The sequence below is a fragment of the Callospermophilus lateralis genome, chromosome 2 (assembly GCF_048772815.1).
Source record: "Callospermophilus lateralis isolate mCalLat2 chromosome 2, mCalLat2.hap1, whole genome shotgun sequence".
NCBI classification, from domain to species: domain Eukaryota; kingdom Metazoa; phylum Chordata; class Mammalia; order Rodentia; family Sciuridae; genus Callospermophilus; species Callospermophilus lateralis.
In genome coordinates, this window is record NC_135306.1 from 51,890,857 (window position 1) to 51,911,384 (window position 20,528).

The window sequence follows — 20,528 nt, forward strand, 5'->3', positions numbered from 1 at the left end:
AGTAAGGGTACTCCTTGCCTATGCATTCTTAATCCTGTGAGCCCTACTTATTCTCCTACAAAATTATTCCCAGTTTAGTGTACATAATTCCAGTTTTTCAATGCAGAAACACATGTACCTATAGAAGACGTATTTTTGTCATTTTTATGGGTGTTCATAATAAGCATAAATGATATCATACCAAATGACTAATGGCATTTCAATAATGTTAAATTGAAAACAGAATATACTTGCCTGACCAGGGTAATATCCATATCCTTTTGAAGAAGTTCAGTCTGTTTATTATTCAACTGTATTGATAGAGCATTATATTTACTCTGTGATACTTCAATTTCTTTCTTTGCTTCAATTAAATTTTCTTCAAAGGCCTAAAATTAAAGCACTTATAATCAAATATAATAAACATGCAATGTAACGACATTTTTTATATTTCTACTACAAAATGACAGAAAATCTTGTAGTGTTTTAATATAATTTAAAAATTTTAACACAACTGTTACACTAGTCAGATTTTTCTTCAGAAAGAAAACACTGTATCTTACCTTCTTGATATGAAGATTAAGAATTTGAAACAAAAACTTGAGAAACTAAATATTTAGTTATTAAAATTATAATATATTATTTAATGAAGAAGTTTATTAAAGGAAAAATGAACTTAAATTATTTAAAAATTAGTCAAAAAATGGTAGTTGTCTCCTTATTTTTTTGTTTCCTTGTTTTAAATGTATACACAAATATACTCAGAGAAAAAAGGGTAGGACAACAAAGAAAACAAAATCATTTTCTAACGTTTGAGACTCAGACCATGTTGCTCTCCTGATTTATGGTAAAATTTCACCTGAATTTCTTCAAATTTGACCATTTCCATCTGATCATTCTCTTAAATCTTTTCTACATTTTGAAACAATTTTAAAACTTGATTTTTAATATATAAATTACTTTCATTGTTATGAAGAATAACTTAAAGTTTATTTCTAAATATAGTATGCCAACAGACAAATCATCCAATCATTATTTTCAAAAGTAAGCAACAGGCTTTAGGTTAGGCACTAGAAACTCCCATTTATTCACAAAAATGCAATGACAGATACATAAGTAGGTAGATAAATGAAGGAAGAAAGGAAGGGAGGAAGGAAGAAGGGTGGAGGAAAGTATGAAGGTAGATTTGTTTGGGTGGGGGAGTTGTGTTTCTTAAGGGAGAAGAAAAGCTTAAAACACTTAAAAAAAAAAAAGAAAGAAACTATACTATTAGTCCTCATATGGAATAGCAAGAGCTAAGAAAATGCCTTTCTCTCTATGCCCTTCTTACATTTTAGAGGTGGCTCAATGTTTAACCACTGAGAAGTGATTAGGACTAAATGCATTAACGTGTTTGGCATGGAAGAATTCAGACTTATAAATAAAAATAGGAAGTACAGAAAGGGTTCTTACACTCAAAAACAAATTTAAAAAAAAAAATTCTGTGACTGTGTCCTAGAGACATAGAAAAAAAATTTTAAACCACCACACACAGGTTCTAGGCAAAGCTACCTGTATCAGGATTTATTCTGAATTATGTCAAATAACAGAGAGGGAAAGGAGTCCCCAAACAATGGAAAAGTACCCTAGAGTGCCAGGAACCTCAACATTGCCTAAAAGGGACAAATTAATACCATGGGGAAAGAAAGGAATATTAACATATTCCCACTCAACATGAACTCAAAGAAAATCTAAACTTTTAAAGGAGGATCAACAAAGTGAACACTAGATAAAAGTTTTTAAAAATCTTTGCCAAATTTATTGCTATAACAAGAATAAGCATACAGACTAAATAAACATAAAACAGACTACACAACCAGACCAAATAATGTATACTGAAATTTGATAGAAGATGGAAGTGTCTTTCTAAATCCTTGGGGGAAAGCTAGTCTATTAAATTAAGGCCATAATACTATCCTGATTAAATTGAAACCTTTTTGACCTAGACCCAAAACACCTTCCATATTTCCATATTTCTCTTCATTACAAATATTAGTATATGACAAAGCTTGCCATTTTGTTATTTATGTGTTTATTTTAGACCACTTGTTGTTTATAATATAAGTTCCATAAAAGCTGAAATTTTTATACTGTTTTTTAGTTGCTTTTCAATACCAGACACATAATGAATGGATATATTCAATAAATCCTTATTAAATGTGGAGAATCGTAACATTATCTTCTCTGGATTTATACCAATACCTCTAGGCCCTGTTCCCTCATATCAAAAGAGTAACACACTCCCTCCAAATTTCTTCCAGTCAACAATTCCATAAGATGTAAGGCCTAATCACAAGAAAAGTAACTTACTGCAACACCAGCCTAAACCAAACTTCACTAAACTTATAGCAGGCACTGTCATTTTTTGCCTTTTCCCCATAAAATGCCATTCTTTCCTCAAGTTTGAGAAAACACTCCCATTGCAGTTCTTCCTGTTGTAACAACCTAATACAGTACTTATTTGTTTGGTTTTGATTTTATTTTCCTTTGGAATATTTTTAATTTGACATTTTAGTGTTGTAACTCAGAGAGGGTGTGGACAGAATTAAAGAGGTCTCATTGTTAAATAGGTAAACTGAGTACCAAGGAATACTTGTTTCTACCCTACCTGTGGAGATTAAAGCTACCTAGATGAGTAAGTCTTGCTCAAGGTCCTGTTTTCTGAAACATTTCTTAAGCATGAATGGTAACTTAATTTCTTGTGTAAGATCCATCATCAGTTCCAGTGAATCTCTGGCTTTTAATTGCCTTTGATGACTTTCCATGAGAGAGAATAATTAGGTGATTATATCTGATAGAATGCTTTCTCTTAAACTCTCAGAACCCACTATTACAACAAACGTCCCCTTTTTGTAAACCTGAAATAATTTAGAAATACAACAGCATCTCGGTCTTGTGGAACAAGTTTAAACTACACAGTAAACAGCACTGTAGAAAACAATCCTCTAACGAATTAGAAGGCCTTTAAGGAATACAGCAACACTCGCAACCCAGTGACTTCTTTTAACCAGCTCTAATGATAGATAAAACCACTTTTCTACTGAATAAAGGTGAAACCTATAGACTTTATATATTATCACTTATATTATTCAGGACCAAAGAATACAATAGCAATAGCAATATCTAATAATTACATAAATGCCTCTCGCCAACTACCCATTCACATTTGACTATAACTTTGGGGGTTTTGATAAGTCATTATTCAGGACCAAAGAATACAATAGCAATAGCAATATCTAATAATTACATAAATGCCTCTCGCCAACTACCCATTCACATTTGACTATAACTTTGGGGGTTTTGATAAGTCATGAATCACTCCAATTCAGACCATTCAAATTAACATAATACAAAGATATCTCCTCTACAAATTAGTTTTCCTACATTTAAAGTCTTCACTTCTCCTCATGGAAAAAGTAATGAGATTTTTAAGTAATAATCCCCATTTATTCAACTCCCTGTCATCTTGACTACTATCTTGAAAATTATAAGAAAATTTTGTTCAGAAAGGGTGATTCTTTCTTTAATTTAAATATTTGGAACATACAGACCAGATAAATCATTAAATATCTAAGATTAAGTAAAAAGGTTATGCTGCTTTTATTTCACTTGAAAAAAAAAAAACACATGTGTGAAGATTCTACTTCCAAAATGATGTGGCTTCAAAATGTATAACCTTGGGGCTGGGGATGTGGTTCAAGCGGTAGCGCGCTTGCCTGGCATGCATGCGGCCCGGGTTCGATCCTCAGCACAACATACAAACAAAGATGTTGTCCGCCAAAAACTAAAAAAATAAATAAATAAATATTAAAATTCTCTCTCTCTCTCTTTCTCTTTAAAAAAAATGTATAACCTAGAGAAAAAAAAGCATAACTGTTAAAATTTTCAGAAAAACAAATATTTTAAGTCACTGCGAATTGTCCTAAGGACATATAGTATATAAAGGAATATCAATTTATGAGAACTTAAAAATGTTCATTAAGAGCAGTGGAAATCTCTGACATTTGAAGCGGTATCTATTCACAACCACCCAACTTCTAGTTTATTTAATAGAAACACATCCAAGAACAAATACATTTCCACAGGTGAGTGAGGTTACTACATTTATAATCTTCCTCCCTAAGTTTCTGACGCCTACCCAACCAGTCACTACTCATAGAACAGAAGATCTTCTCCTAGTAGTAGACAAAAAATACCAGACCACTGGCATCAACCACACTCATATCAGATCACTCAGATGTAGGAAGTCCCTCATAGTAAGAGGAAAGCCAAGAAGACAGAAAGGTACCACCCCAATAAACACCCTGCTCCTAAAGGTAACACTTCAAGTAAAGGAGTCATTTTTCTTACCGTACTGTCCAAAATGTTGGTAGAGATATTTCCTCCAGGAGTAGAAGCAGGCAACAAGAACAAAGAGATAAGAAGTTCCTTCCTATTAAGCTGACTTTGCTTGAAACTGAGTTTGGAGACATTAAATATCAATCACAGTGCCTCAAAATAATTGAATTTGAGGGTAAAAAACTAAGAGGAAATTGATATCTCTGTAACATTAAAAAGACACACTGTAGGGCAATTAATTTACCATACAGAACTAGGAAAAAAAACAGTGGAGTCTTCCTGGAGTAAGAAGAAACCTCAAAGATTGGTTTCAAAAACTATCCCTGCAAGCCAGGCCAATTAGGCAAGAAAAATAAATAAATAAAAGTCACTCTAATTGGAAAGAAAGCAGTAAAAATATTCTTTTCACAGACTGTATGATGCAACATATAAAAAAATCCTAAGATTCATTAAAAGAAATTCAAAACTGTTAAAACTAATAACAAAAAAAATTGGGAAAGTTGCTGATCACAAAATCAAATAGCAAAAATTAGTTACATTTCTACATACCAACAATAACAGAAAAGAAAATTAAGAAAATGAATTGATTTCAATCAAATCAAAAGAATGCTTCAAATAAATCTAAGGAAGTAAAAGACTTATACATTGAAAATTACAAACTTTTATTTTAAATTAGAGATGTCACAAATAAGTAGAAAAACATTTCATGTCACTAGATTGGGATCCAAAGCGATCTACAAATTTTATGCAATCCCAATCTATACCACAAGGGTACTTTTTGCAGAAATTTTAAATATTATCAATATCCATACAGAATATTAAGGAACCCTAAACACCCAACACAATTTTGAAAAAGAATAACAATGTTGGACGACTCTATTTCTTCATTTCAAACCATATGACAAAGCCATAGGAATAAAAACAATGTGATACTAGAATACAGATATATTGACCAATAGAATAGAGTATAGAATTAATTCCTTTTATATTTGGTAAAATTATTTTTCACAAGGATACCAAGACCACTCAATCCAAATAGGTAAGGGAGGTCATTACCACTAGATCTATCCTAGAAAACATGCTCATGGAAGTTCTTCACATTGAAGTGAAAGGATACAAAAGACAGTAACTGAAAGCCATATGAAGAAATAAAGATTTTCAGCAAAGGTAAATATATAGTGAGTATAAAATATCAATTATTTGTTTGTAACTCAAATTTTTATTTTGAACATTATTTCAAAGATATTTTTTAACATGTATATATCTATATTACTAATCACATGATAATATATAAAGAGGTAATTTGTGACAACAGTAACAAAGTGTAGGGAAAGAACTGTAAAAGACCAGGGTTTTTATAAGGTATTACAAACTACTGGTATCAATTCAAATTAGATTTCAGTACATTTAGGATAGTAAATGTAATACCCATGGTAATTACAAAGAAAATATCAACAAAATACACACACACACACACACATACACACACACACACACACACAAAATGAACCAAAAAAGGAAAGGAGGAACAAAAACACAATTGCAAAAGGAAAGAAAAAGAAATAAGAAAATGGCAGAAGTTAGTTACTACCTAACTCTAAAAATAAATGGAAATAAAACAGATAGTGGAAGGGAGCTAGACAGCAAGTTCCAATCTCCTCACAACACAGAAAGGAGACAGAAAAGGAAAATTAGAATAGAGAGGTGGATGACAAAATAAATGCTCTAAGACTCTACAAAGTCTGAGACCTGGAGAGACTTGAAGATAGGTTACCAGAGTGGAAAATAAACACTGAATCCCCTAACCAGGAACCTGAACCAGGGTAGGAGAATGGGGGTGGAGTAACAGAGAAAACTCTTAAGCTCATACACTTAAAAACATTTGAAAAGGCAGACAAAATTTAAAGCTTGACAGGAACAGCAGGGTCCTTCAAACAGAGCAAACAGCTAAAAAGCAAATCAAGAAAACAAAGCCGAGCCAGCCACTTGGTGAAACACTCAGCAGACTAGTCACCCTCTCAAATCAACAATGTGTCTTCCCATGCCCAGACAGCTGCAAGTTAAACCAAAAGGAAGTCCCTTGCAATGGTACCTTAAGATCCTGGGTAGAAAGAATTTCTAGAAGGACCACTATTAGCCAAAAATCCCTGAATCCCTCCCAGCTCCCCACCAACAAAGGGAGTTTGGTGGAGTGAACCTGTGCCAGGAAATGTGACAAACCCAGTATTTGGCTCAGAATCTGCAATCCAGGCAAGAGCAGAAATCTCTGTGCAGTGTCCATTCATCTCAGAAAGACAACCAACAAAGCAGCTTAGATCCCAGCAGAGGAAAGCTGATTCACCAGGACCACAACAGCCTTGACCACTGACACTGCAGGAAAGGCACCTTGGGAAGGCTAGGGGCTGTCCCCGGGATCTCTGGGCTGTACCAGAGGGAATCTGCCTGAATATCCAGTGACATAGAGGCCCAATTCCTGGATAGTGATAACTGCAAATGTAAGGCTAGTAAGATAATTTCCCTGAATATCCCAGGAAACTTAAGTGTAAGACAACTGCAAAGATAACCAAAGGAAGATCAATTAAGGAGGAAAATTACCTGAGTCTAGGCAACAGGAAAAGAATGCCCCAGTCTTAACTAGCACCCAGCCTGACCCATGATCACAACTGGAGAATGAAAGGGCATTTTTGGAAACTGGCAGGAACTTTCATCATACATAGTCAACAGAGGAAATTAACACATGCAATTCATAACCTGCAGCAGTGGAAACTAAAGTCCAGCTGAACCACCCGAGTTCCTTCTCTACAGTACTACAATGTTGGCAAGGGGAATACTTTCACACCACGAAAAGCCACAACCAGAGTTCCATGCTCACAGTCACCAGGATCTTTACCTCAATGAAAAGGATACTGTAAAAGGAACCAGGTAAATGATGACCTACAGCAATCACAGGGACAATCCAGCATCTGCATCAACTCCTGCATACTTTTAAAACAACCAACCCACAACATTGCACCCTCTGAGCAGTCAACTGCAGGTCCCTGTCAGTACGTAAGAATCGGCTGGTGGGAGGTCCCTGTGCTGACAAACCAGAATCAGAATTGGCTGGTGGGAGGTTCATAAGAAATAGGGAATTGGTTGCTATGTCCCGTAACTCAGGAGAGATCCACATCAAAGCCTGATGGACATCTGCTTAACGTCCAAACCCCAATGAATTCCAACCAAAATTCAACAAGAATTTATTTAACATTGGCATAGTTTACTATAAATAACTCTAACATCAACTTTGTCATATTATTAACCCTTTATCTTGAATGATAATTGTTACTCCACTAGTCAACATTCAACCCATTTAAAAATGTATTTCATCTAATGGTTTAATTTAAGTTAAACCATTAAATTGGAATCATTCTTCTTATCTTTGTTTTCCTAGCTCTAATTTATACTTGTTCCACTTGGCCCCTAACAGTCCTCCAGCATTATCTGCTGCTACTTCAAATACCCACAATCAATTTCTCCTTTCTACCTTGGTATGAATTATTTTATATCTTTTCTCTTTTTCTTTCTTTCTTTTTTTTTTTTTTGGTCTCTCTATTCCCTCTCTATTTTGTCCAATCTTTATTATTCCCACATTTTAGCTCTCATTTAAGGTTATAATAATTTTACTAAATTTAATAACTAATTTTTACCTATTTCAGAATTTTATTATAAGCTTATACCTGGATTTGAGGAACTGTGGAGAAAAACAGCAATCAGTGTTTGTTTCTCATAAGGCTGAATAGTTCGAGGCTTAGCTCTGAAGTGATTGTACTAAATATGGTCCAGTGGCATCTCTTAAAGGGTGCTGATATTGGGATCAGCAGGTCATGTACTGCCTAAAAGAAATGATAACTGGACATTTGCCCAACCCCGTGCACCAAGGAGAATGAAACTCACAAAGTAGTCCCCTCCTAAAAAGAAAAAAATGAGATCTATACCAATAGATGGGTAGAAATACAAACAATATAAAGAAGCAAAGAAACAAACAATCACAAACAGACCATATGCATCAACAACTGACTCTACTGACATCACAATGGAGGAAATGTTAGAGAAAGAATTTAGAAAGTTCACATTTAAAATGTTCTATGAGCTAATAGAAGATGTAGAGTGAAACCAAAGAGAAAATACAAAAACTGAAAAATCCCTTCAATAAAAATATAGAGGTTTGAAAAAGAACCAAACAGAAATCTTGGAAATGAAAAATTCAATGGAAAGCACCACCAATGGATTAGGCCACTTTGAAGATAGATTTTTGAGCCCTCTAAAATAAAGTACAAAAATCTTGAAAATAAAATTGCCCATAAAGAAAAGCTATTAAGAGACCATGACCAGAACATGCTGGAAATCTGGGATAATATTAAAAGGCCAAATTTAACAATTGTTGGGAAGATGAAGGCTGTGAAATATAAAGTAAAAGGACAAACAATCTTTTCAATGAAATAATATCAGAAAAATCTCCAAACATTAAGAATGAGATGGAAATTCAAATACAAGGGGCTGGGGATGTGGCTCAAACGGTAGCGCACTTGCCTGGCATGCACGGGGTGCTAAGTTCGATCCTCAGCACCACATAAAAATAAAGATGTTGTGTCCACCGAAAATTAAAAAATAAAAAAAAAGAAATTCAAATACAAGAGGCATACAGGACTTCAAATGGACTGCAAAATCAGAATAGATCCACTCTAAGAAACATTATATGAAAATGCCTAACATATAAAATATGGGCAGAATTCTAAAAGCTGCAAGACAAAAATAGCTGGTCATATTTAGAGGTAAACCAATGTGGATTTTAACTAATTTCTCAACCCAGACCCTAAAAGCCATGAGGACTTGGAATAATACATACCAAATCTGAAAGAAAATAAATGCCAACTAAGAATATTATACACAGAAAAATTAGGCTTCAGGTTTAAAGATGAAATAAAAACCTTCAATGATAAACAGATGCTAAAGAATTCATAACTAGAAAGATGACACTACAAAACATACTCAATGAAATATTTGATGGAAAGGAAATGAAAAAATAGAATTAAAATCAGCATTGGAAAGAAACACACTATAAGAATAGTCAATTAAAGGACAATCTGGTCCAATTTAAGCATTAAAAATAAATCAAAAATGGCAGGAAAAAAATCAGCTCTCAATATAACAATGAATGTAAATGGACTACACTCTTCAATTAAAAGACATAAATTGGCAAATTGGATTAAAAAACAAACCCAACTATACGGATGACTGTAAGATGTTCACCACAGCCTGAAGGTAAAAGTATGGGGAAAAGACATACCATTCACATGGGACTTATAAATGTCCAGGAGTAGCTATTTTCATCTCAGATAAAGTAGACTTTGAACGAAAAGAGGAAACAAAAGAGCATCAGAAGAGACAAAGAAGGTCACTTCATATTGCTTAAGGGAATCACACAACAACAAGATATAATGATTGTAAATATTTATGCCCCAAACAATCGAGCACCAATATATATAAAATAAACCCTTCTCAATATTAAGAATCAGACCACAATATAATGATACAGGGTGACTTTAACATGCCTCTCTCACCACTGGTTATATCATCCAACCTAAACTAAGGAAAGACTTCTACAGAAATAAAAAATACAATTAATAATATGGATCTAATAGACGTCTATACTCCATCCATCAATAAATGAATTCACTTTCTTCTAAAAGGTACATGGAATATTTTCTAAAAATAGACGATATCTTAGATCACAAAGCAAATATTAGCAAATAGAAAAAAACAGAGGTAATACCTTGCATTCCATCAGATCATTAATAAATGAAATGAGAAATCAATTATAATAAATAGAAGCTTCTCTAATACCTGGAGACTAAAAACTATCCTATTTAATGATGAAGGGATAATAGAAGAAACCAGCGAAGAAATTTAAAAATTCTTAGAATTAAGTGAGAAGAGTGATATACTGTATCAAAATTTCTAAGACAGTATGAAGGCAGTATTAAAATTAAGTTCATAGCACTGTGCTCATACATTAAAAGAACATAAAGACACCAAATAAGTAATCTAACATTATATATCAAAACCAGAAAAAAAAGAACAAATACCAAAATCAGTAGAAGACAGGAAATAATTAAAATCAGAAATGAAGCTAAGAATAAAAAAAAAAGACAAAAGATCAACTAAACAGAGATAAACAAGTTTTATTAAAGGATAAATAAGATTGATAAGATTGATACACTGGTAGCCAAACTTACCAAATTAAAGGGGGGGGTGGGACTCAAATTAACAAATTTTGAGGCAAAAAAATGGAAATATCTCCACAGACACTATTGAAATTCAGAGGATCATCAAAAACTATTTTAAAATGTATACACCAATAAGCTAGATAATCTTTAAGATTAATCTTTAAGATATTGACAAATTCCTCTCATATGACCTATCCAAATGGAAACATAAAGACATAGAAAATTTAAACACATCAATATCAAGTAATGAAATTGAAGCAAATATCAAAAGCCTTCCAACAAAGAAAAGCCCAGGACTGGATGGATTTCTCAGCCAAGTTTTACCAGACCTTTAAAGAAAAATTAATACCACCATTCCTCAAATTATTCCATAAAATATAAAAGAAGGGAGCACTGCCAAACTCAATTTTATGAAGACAGTATCACCTGATACCAAAACCAGACAAAGATACATCAAGGAAAAAACACTTCAGTCCAATATCTCTAATGAACATAGATGCAAAAACTTTAAATAAAATACTTCCAAATCACATACAAAACCATATTTTACAAATAGTACACCATGACAAAGGGGTTTCATCCCAGGGATGCAACATATGGAAATCAAAAAAATGTAACATACCACATAAGTAGCCTTAAAGATAAGAATAACATGATTATTATCTCAAAAAGCATTTGATAAAGTACAGCACCCATTCATGTTAAATCTAGAAAAAATAGAGATAGAAAAATATTACCTCAACATTGTAAAGGCTATCTGTGACAAACCCAAGGCTAACATTGTATTGAATGGAGAAAAACTGAAAGCATTTCCCCTAAAAATAGGAACAAGACTCAGATGCCCATTTTCAACTCCTTCTATTCAACATAGTCCTAGAATCTCTAGCCAGAGCAATCAGGCAACAGAAGGAAATGGAAGGGATACAAATAAGAAAAAAGGGCTCAAATTATCTGTTTGCTGACAACATGATCTTATATTTAGAAGAACCAAAAAACTCCACAATAAGAATTCTAGAGTTCATAAATGGATTCAGCAAAATAGCATAATACAGGATCAACACTCATAAATCAATCATACTCCTATAGTCAAATAATGAATCTGCCAAAAAAGAAATTAGGAAGACATTCCCATTCACAATAACCTCAATAAAATAAAATATTTCAGAATTAATCTAACAAAAGAGCTAAACCTCTACAAAGAAAACTACAGAAAACCAAAGAAAGAAATTGAAGTAGAACTCTGAGGAAGGAAAAACATCCCATGTTCTTGGATAGGCAAAATTAATATTGTCAAAATGGCCATAAAACCAAAGGAGATAAAAGATTCAATACAGTTCCCATCAAAATTCAAATGACATTTTTCACAGAACTAGAAAAAGCAGTTATGAAATTAATTGGGAAAAATAACAAACCCAGAATTGCCAAAGCTTTCCTTAACAAAACAGGAGGCATCACAATACTGGACCTAAAATTATACTACAGAGCTATGGTAACAAAAACATCATGGTACTAACATCAAAACAGGCATGAAGACCAATGAAATATAAGACACAGAAACAGACCCACATAAACACAGTTATGTGATACTAGATAAATGTTCCAAAAGCAAATGTTGGAGAACAGATGGCCTCTTTAAAAAAAGGTGCTGGGAAAACTGGAAATCCCTATGTAGAATAATGAAATTTAACTTCTTTCCCTCACCAGGTACAAAACTCAACTCAAAGTAGATCAAAGACCTAGCAATTAGATCAAAAACCCTGCAACAACTAGAAGAAAATGCAGGCCTAACCCTCTAAGACTTCAGCACAGGAAGCAACTTCCTTACAAGATACGTAAAGCATAAGAAACGAAATGAAAAAGCAATATGTGTGATTGCATCAAACTAAAATGCATCTGCACAGCAAAGGAAACAAGAGTATGAAGAGAGAGCCCACAGAAAGGGAGCAAATCTTTGCCACCTGCTCCTCAGATAAGGTGTTAATATCCAGAATATATAAAGAATGAAAAACACCTAGCATCAAAAACAAATAACAAGGCTGGAATTGTGACTCAGTGATACAGCACTTGCCTAGCATGTGTGAGGCACTGGGTTCAATACTCAGCACCATATAAATAAAGATATCATCCATCTACAACTAAAATATTTTTAAAAATAACAAAATCAACACATGAGCAAAAAAAACAAAACAGATACTCCTTGAAAGAAGAAATACAGATGTTCAACAAGTATATGAAAAAAATGTTTGAACATCTCTAGCAATTCTAGAACTGCAAATTAAAATTACATTATGATTATATCTTACTCCACTCAGAATGGCAATTATCAAGAATACAAATAACAATAAATATTGGGGAGGATGTACATTGAAAAGTGCACTCATATATTGTTTGTGGGACTGCAAATTAGCATAAGCCCTCTAGAAAGCACATGGAATTTTCTGAGAAAGCTATGAATGGAACCACTTTATGTACTTGACAGTACATGCCCAGATTTACAGCATACTGCAATGATGCAGCCACATGTTTATAGAAGCACAATTCACAATAGCCAAGCTACAGAACAAACCAAGATACCCTTCAACAGCTAAAGGGATACAGTGGCCTTCTTTGTCTCTTTTGATTAAGTCTTCCTAGAATCTTCTTTGTCAGGTATGAGAATAGCTACTCCTTCTTGTTTTTATGGTCCAAATGAGTGGAATATTTTTCCAATACTTTTACCGTTATCATGTTGATGTCTTTGCCTATGAGTCCCTCATAAATAGCACATAGATGAATATTGATTTTCAATCCATTCTGCTAATCTTTGTCTTTTAGTTGGAAAGCTGAGAGCATTCACATTCATCATTAATATGGATGTGTGTTTGGGTTTCCTGACATTTTGTTTTTTTGCCATTTTTTCCTATCTTGATTCTAATTTAGTGGGTTATTCTTTATTGAACTTCCTTTTTGAGAGCTTTGGATTGTTTTTTAGTTTCTCTATGTGCAGTTTGTCTTTGAGTTTTCTTTTTAATTTTATTCTTATCATGAAAAGTTTTTATCAACACTCATGAATCAATAGCTTTCCTATATTCCAACAATGATTCTGCTGAGAAAGAAATAGTAAAATTACTCCTCTCACAATAATTATAAAATGTAAAATACCTGAGAATTAAACTATTCAATTAGGTAAAAGATCATTACAATGAAAATTATAGAAAATAGAAGAAAGAAATTGAAGAAAACCTTAGAAGATGGATAGACTTCTCATGTTCTTGGATAAGCAGAATTAATATTGTCCAAATGGCCATATTACCAAAAGTGTTATAGAGATTCAATGCAATTCCTATCAAAATACCCGTGACATTCTTCACAGAACTAGGAAAAAAATAGTTCATTCATTTGGAAGATAAGAAACCCATAATAGCCAAAGTGATCCTGAACAAGAAGAGCAATGCAGAAGGCATCACAATACCTGATTTGAAATTATACTACAAAAGTATAGTAACAAAAACTGCATGGCATTGGCATCAAAATAGATGTGAAGACAAATGAGACAGAACAGAAAACATAGGGACAAACCCATGTTCTTAAAAGCATCTGTGAGTTCACAAAGGTGTCAAAAATATACATTAGAGAAAAGATGGCCTTTTTAACCAATGCTGCTGGGAAAACTGAAAATTCATATGTAGAAGAATGAAACCAGATCCCTCTCACCCCATGCAAAAGTCAAGTCAAAATGAATCAAAAACTTAGGAATTAGACCACAAACATTGCAGGTGCTAGAAGAAAATAGAGTCAACCCACCAACATATTGGTACAGGCACCAACTTTCTTAACAAGACCCCAAAAGCTCAAGAAATAAGTTCAGTAATCAATAAGTGGGATGCCATCAAACTCAAAAGCTTCTGCAAAAAAGGAAATGATTAATAAGAGTGTTAAGAAAGCCCACATAATAGGAGAAAATCTTGGTCAGCTACTCCTCTATCAGGAAATTAATACATATAGTATACATAATATTAATATAGTATATATATATATATATATAAACTCAAAAAAATAAACATCAAAAAGCCAAAAAAAATCCAATTAATATATTGGCTAGGGGCTAGGGTTGTGGCTCAGTGGTACAGTGCTCGCCTAGCATGTGCGAGGCCCAGGGTTTGATTCTCAGCACCACATAAAAATAAATAAACAAAATAAATGTATTGTGTACAAATAAAAGATAAATATTTAAAAATATATATTAGTTAAAGAACTAAACAGACATTTATTAAAAGAAAAAACACAATGGTCAACAAATACAGTTGAGAGCCACAGCCGAAGGGGCCCCAGCAAACTTTCAGACTGCCAGCTGATGATTGGCTCACAGCAGCCCCAGCAACATCTAGCAACATCTAGCTGATTGGCTCCTCTGCGGTGATGCTCATTGGGCTGTTTCCCCGCCCTTTCATCTGCAGCTGACAGCTGCTGCTCTTTTTCTAGTCTCTCACATTCTTCTTGACTCAGTTTCTTTTGTAGTGCCATCTCATTTTTCTGGTAGAGTTCATTTAAAATCTCCACTTTCTGCCTTAGAGTTTTGCATTCCTCTTCCAGTCCAACTTTAGAAGACTGTAGTGAATTGCAGTCACCTTCTAATTTCTTTATTTGGTCTTCTAGATTACATTTTGTGGACATCGAGGCTCTTAGCTTAAGTTGTAAAAGTTTTAGATCCTCTTCAACTACTGATATTGTAGTTTGTGTCCGAGAGACATCCATCATCTGCTTAATTTGATCTTTGATCTTCTCATTCCGATCACCTGCTATCTCTCTGTTGGTTAATTCATCTGACTCATCTTCTCTATTTTGATCCTCAGATTCAGATTCACATTGTAACCGATTCAACTGTGTGATATAATTAGTCAAAGCATTAATAGTATCATCTTTCTGATTAAGAAATACAAGTAAATCTTTCTGGGTCTTCTCAAATGATTTGATGTGTTCACTGAGCTCAGCGTGTGATGTACACCAGTCTTTGACTTCCTGCTGCAACTGCTCTTTTGTCTTCGTAAGCATGGTATTTTCTTTCTGAAGCTGACAGCATTCCAACTTTACCTTCTCTTCACGAAGCTTAGCTTCATTAAGGACAATTTGAAGCTCTGAAAGTTCAGAAGTATTCACTGAAATGACATCTTCAAGCTTCTCTATAGATTTCTTATTTTCCATTATCCAGTCGTGATTCTTAGCTTTCTGTTCTCTTTCAGATTCTAACATAACATGAAGACTTTTAGCTCTCTCATCCAGAAATTCTTTAGTTTTTTCAAGAAGCTTTATTTTATCCTTATATTTAGTTGCTTCATCAGAAAGAATCATATTTTGTTTCATGGTTTCTTGGACCTGTTTCTTTGATTCCTTCATCTTCTCTTCATACTTTGAAAATTTGTGTATCAGTTCTTCATTTTCTTTCATGAAATTGATTATCTTTTGGGAAATTTGCTGTTCAGTGACTTGATATACTCTATCTTTTACAACAAGAACAGTTCTCCAAAAGAAAATGACAAAGGATACCAATCCTGGTGACTCTGGAACGTTACATAATTTTTTCTTTAGCCATTATTGCCAAAATTCCTATCTTCATCCCAGTGCCGGTGAAGACAATGTAAATTGTTAAGAAAATTGTTTTCTTTTAGTGCCTTCTGGAATGTTACATAATTTTTTCTTTAGCCATTATTGCCAGAATTCCTATCTTCAGTGAAGACAATGTAAATTGTTAAGAAAATTGTTTTCTTTTAGTGCCTTCTGGAATGTTATATAATGTTATATAATTTTTCTTTAGCCATTATTGCCAGAATTCCTATCTTCATTCCAGTGCATGAAGACAAAGATAAAACCAATCTACAGCTTCTGCAATAGCCATCACTGAACTGCTTGCAGAACTTGCCTGGACTATGTATCACTTATATGCATTGTGAACTCACTTGTATGCATTGTGAACTATCTGATGGTGCAGCGACTTCTGGTAGTGTTGGGGTATTTATGCTGATGGTGTCATCGGTGGTACAATTTTTCCAAAAGGAGCCGTCAGCTGGCTTGGTGTATCTTCCTCCCTTCTGTTTGTCATGATCGTTCAGCTAAAATTTGGGGGCCAACAGAGGTGAGGCAAAGAACCTCACCCCCCCCGCTGGTACGAAGACCTCTACACAGGTGTGGCTGTATACTGGACTGGTAGTCAATGACGGGTAAGATCCAATTACTATGGTACCAACCTAAGACAGGAGGCTGACGCCTTGAGGTCAGTTCATCCAATAACAATGGTAAGGACCATATGTACTATTGGACAACCTAAGGCAGACACGGTCCCTAAGCCACATGCTTCTTGTTTAAACAGAGAGGGGGAGATGTTGAGAGCCACAGCCGAAGGGGTCCCAGCAAACTTTCAGACTGCCAGCTGATGATTGGCTCACAGCAGCCCCAGCAACATCTAGCAACATCTAGCTGATTGGCTCCTCTGCGGTGATGCTCATTGGGCTGTTTCCCCGCCCTTTCAGACCACGGAGCTGCTCATTGGGGGACTTTTTTGGCTCCGCCCATGCGACCCAGCCAATCGGCCTCAAGAGCAGGAGGATTGTGGGAGGAAGAGGTTGTTGGGGTGTGTGGCTTGTGGGAAGCCGGTGGTGGCAGTTGGGCTCTGAGGGTTTTTTCCTGAGGAGCTGTTTTGTTTATCTTGTGTGGTTCTAAAAATAAAGTTAGTTTCTTTTGACAAGTGGCTCCTGAATTGTGCCCAGCCAGACTGCGGCAAAATACATGAAAAAATGTTCAACATCTCTATCATTTAGGGAAATGTAAATCAAAATTACACTAATATTTCATATTACTCTAGTGAGAATGGAAATTACCAAGAATACAAATAATAGTAAATACTGGTGAGACTGTGGGGATAAAGGTATACTCATACATTTTTGTTGGGACTACAAATTAGTACAACTACTCTGGGAAACCGGATGGCAATTCCTCAAAAAACTAGAAATGGAATCACCATATGACCCAGCTATCCCACTCCTTGGTACTTATCCAAAACATCTGAACTCAGCAAATACAATGTTACAGTCACTTTAATGTTTATAGCAGCACAATTCACAATAATCAAATTATGTAATCAGTCCAGATGCCCATCAATAGATGAATGGATTAAGACAATGTGGTCTGTATGCATAATGGAGTTTTACTCTGTCATAAAGAAGAATAAAATTATGGCATTTTGCTGGTAAATGGATAGAGGTAGAGAACATGATGCTAAGTGAAAAAAGCCAGACCCTGAAAATCAAGGGTAAATGTTTTCTCTCATATGTGGAAGCTGCAGCAAAATAAGGAAAAGAAGAGGAGGAATAGAAATACCATAAAAATACAGTGAAGTCGAAGAAAGAGACTGAGAGGGAGTTAAGAAGGACTAGAAGGAAAGGAAATGCAGAAATGAATTTACAAAATCACACTATGTGCTTGTATAAATTTACCACAGGGAATTCCACCTTTATGTATATGTAGAAATCAAAAATAAATAAATAAATGAGCCAAAGGAAGATCAGTAAAGTAGAGGTACGAGAATAAAGGAAGAAGGGAAGGGAAAGAGGGGCAACTGGAACTGAAATGGAGCAAATCAAATTCCATGCAGGTATGATTTTTTTTTACCTAAATGAACCCAATTTCTATGATATGTATACACACACACACACACACATATATATATTACTTTATATACATATTATCTATATGTATACATATACATATATATATATTATTTAGTGAAAATTATCACTAAATAATCATGTAGTTGTGATTAACACAAGGCACTACCACCTACTCTTTATCAAACCAACAACTTTTTTAAAGGATGTATTGCAGCAGAAACTGATTTAAAAATTAAGAAAACAAATGCACCAGAATTCAGTTTCCTTACTGGCTCAGTCATTCTGATTGTGCACTAACACTCAATGTGTTCCCTTAAAAATCTGCAAAGGATTGATTCACACATTCAGACATATCCTTCTCCCCTAACTTAAATATTTATGCACACATGTGCACATACGCACATACATATCCATATTATAATTACATATTTTTGAATACATATATAAATACATGTGTTGGTTATATTCCTTTTATGTACATATATTATAGAAAGACTACCATGTTTTTGTAGCCTTATTTATTTATGCCATTTTAAATAAAATATATAGTAAAAGAGAAACCTGACAATTGATTGGAAAATAAATGAGCAAAAACCTGCTGAAGACAAAGGGAATGCCCCAAAAACACATTATTTTGAAAAATACTGATCAAAAGAATGTAAGAATTTTATAAGATTATTAACTTTTATATTCTATTAAAATTTTACTATAAATAACTCCCCTTTAAATAAATAAAGCACCATTTTAGAACCATCTATGAGTATTTTTAATGGTTTTCTGGGGGAGGCATTACCCTTTATTTTTAAAGTAAAATTATATTACAATAAATTTTATCTGCATTTATGAATTTAAGCCTTCCTTTTAAAGAGTCAAAACTCATGATTCTGAATATGTTTTTTAAAAACACATTTTATTTCAAAATGCAATAGCCTTTATTTTTTAATGACTACATTTTAGGATAACTATTTGAAGTCAGTTTCCTGCTTTGCAACATCAATTTTTAAAAAGCTATGGGTCTTAAGTGAAAGAATATAAATTAATGCTACTCCCCACTGGTGGGTTTGAATATATAACTTGTTATTTAAAAGAAAATAACATGTATTAAATTTCCTATATGAAGTTAGAGCCAAAATTGCAGCATGTATTCCATTCTCATTGTGTACCTTTATTTTTGCATCAATGCCATATTTTTCTTTTTTCCAATGTGCTTCTTGGTTCCTTAGTTTCTCCAGGTCATTTAACAGGTCAGTGCAGCGAGTACTCAATTTCTCATTTTCCTCCTCCAGATTTTTTATAACCAGCCTGTTTTGCTCTTCTTTATTCTGTACACATTCCTTAGTGTCCTGTAGAACAGTACCACAAGGGCCGATAAACAACAACAACAAAAAAGGTGAGAACTAATCAGCAAATATAAACTGTGCAGTTTCACCCTCACAGCAGCTTCTTCTATATTTGATGGCCAAGGTCACCTGTGTACTTTTATTGGCCTCTTTTCATGCAGGTGGATGGGTCATATTTTTTCACTGGATGACAGCTTTGATGAGTACACATTTGCAAAGAGCCCATTAATTGATCAAGCTGCCTTTGATGCTGTCCCCAGCTATTTTTGAGACCCACACAGACATATCCTCCCAGACCTGGTTTTATCAATTAATAATGCCAGTCCCATCAGAATCTAATTACTAGAAGCCACATATTCACACTCCTACTTTCTTAGCTCCATTTCCATCATTAACTATTTATCTGAAAGTTATAAAGCTTGGAGTCTTAGCTTTAAAGCATTTTTCTCTGAGTTTTTGCATGTGAGAAAACTGTATGGTACAGCAGGGCCTTAGGCAATTTTTTCATCCAAGCTTGTCACTTTCTGTGCCACAAAGCGTAAAGCAAGACTTCAAAAAAAAAAAAAAAAAAAACACCCTATGAAACTATGTTCAAGTCAATACACCTTATCTTCTTGACTTTTATCTTTAAATTTCTTCTGCAAGTCATTGAATTCTTTCCTCAAGAAAGTATATTCTTCATCTACTGAAATCTTCTGTTGTAGAAGGTCATTTATTTCCTCTTTTAGTACTGATTCTTTCTGTAGAAAAATAAATAAATTATTTGTGAGCTGGTATGTCTAAGATTTTTTTTAACAATGTTATAATATTAACTAACTTTCATTAAAAGTCTATCATAATTCTCATTTATGACCTGCTTGTATATTTTCAACTAAAACAGGCAAATAATTAATAGTTACAGTAAAATGGGCAACTGTTTAATAGTT

The 20,528-nt window shown here is 34.0% G+C and overlaps 1 protein-coding gene across 4 annotated transcripts in view; it reads right to left on the minus strand.

Annotated features, from left to right (window-relative positions):
• Cntln (centlein) overlaps nt 1-20,528 on the minus strand; it is a 327,261-nt gene that overhangs the window by 229,218 nt on the left and 77,515 nt on the right. For all 4 annotated transcript variants that reach the window (XM_076843415.2, XM_076843416.2, XM_076843414.2 and 1 more), the window contains exons 4-6: nt 20,208-20,342; nt 19,426-19,605; nt 235-368 (exon numbers count right to left, since the gene is read on the minus strand). In XM_076843415.2, the coding sequence (XP_076699530.1) occupies nt 235-368; nt 19,426-19,605; nt 20,208-20,342 (449 nt within the window). The remainder of the gene's footprint in view (nt 1-234; nt 369-19,425; nt 19,606-20,207; nt 20,343-20,528) is intronic.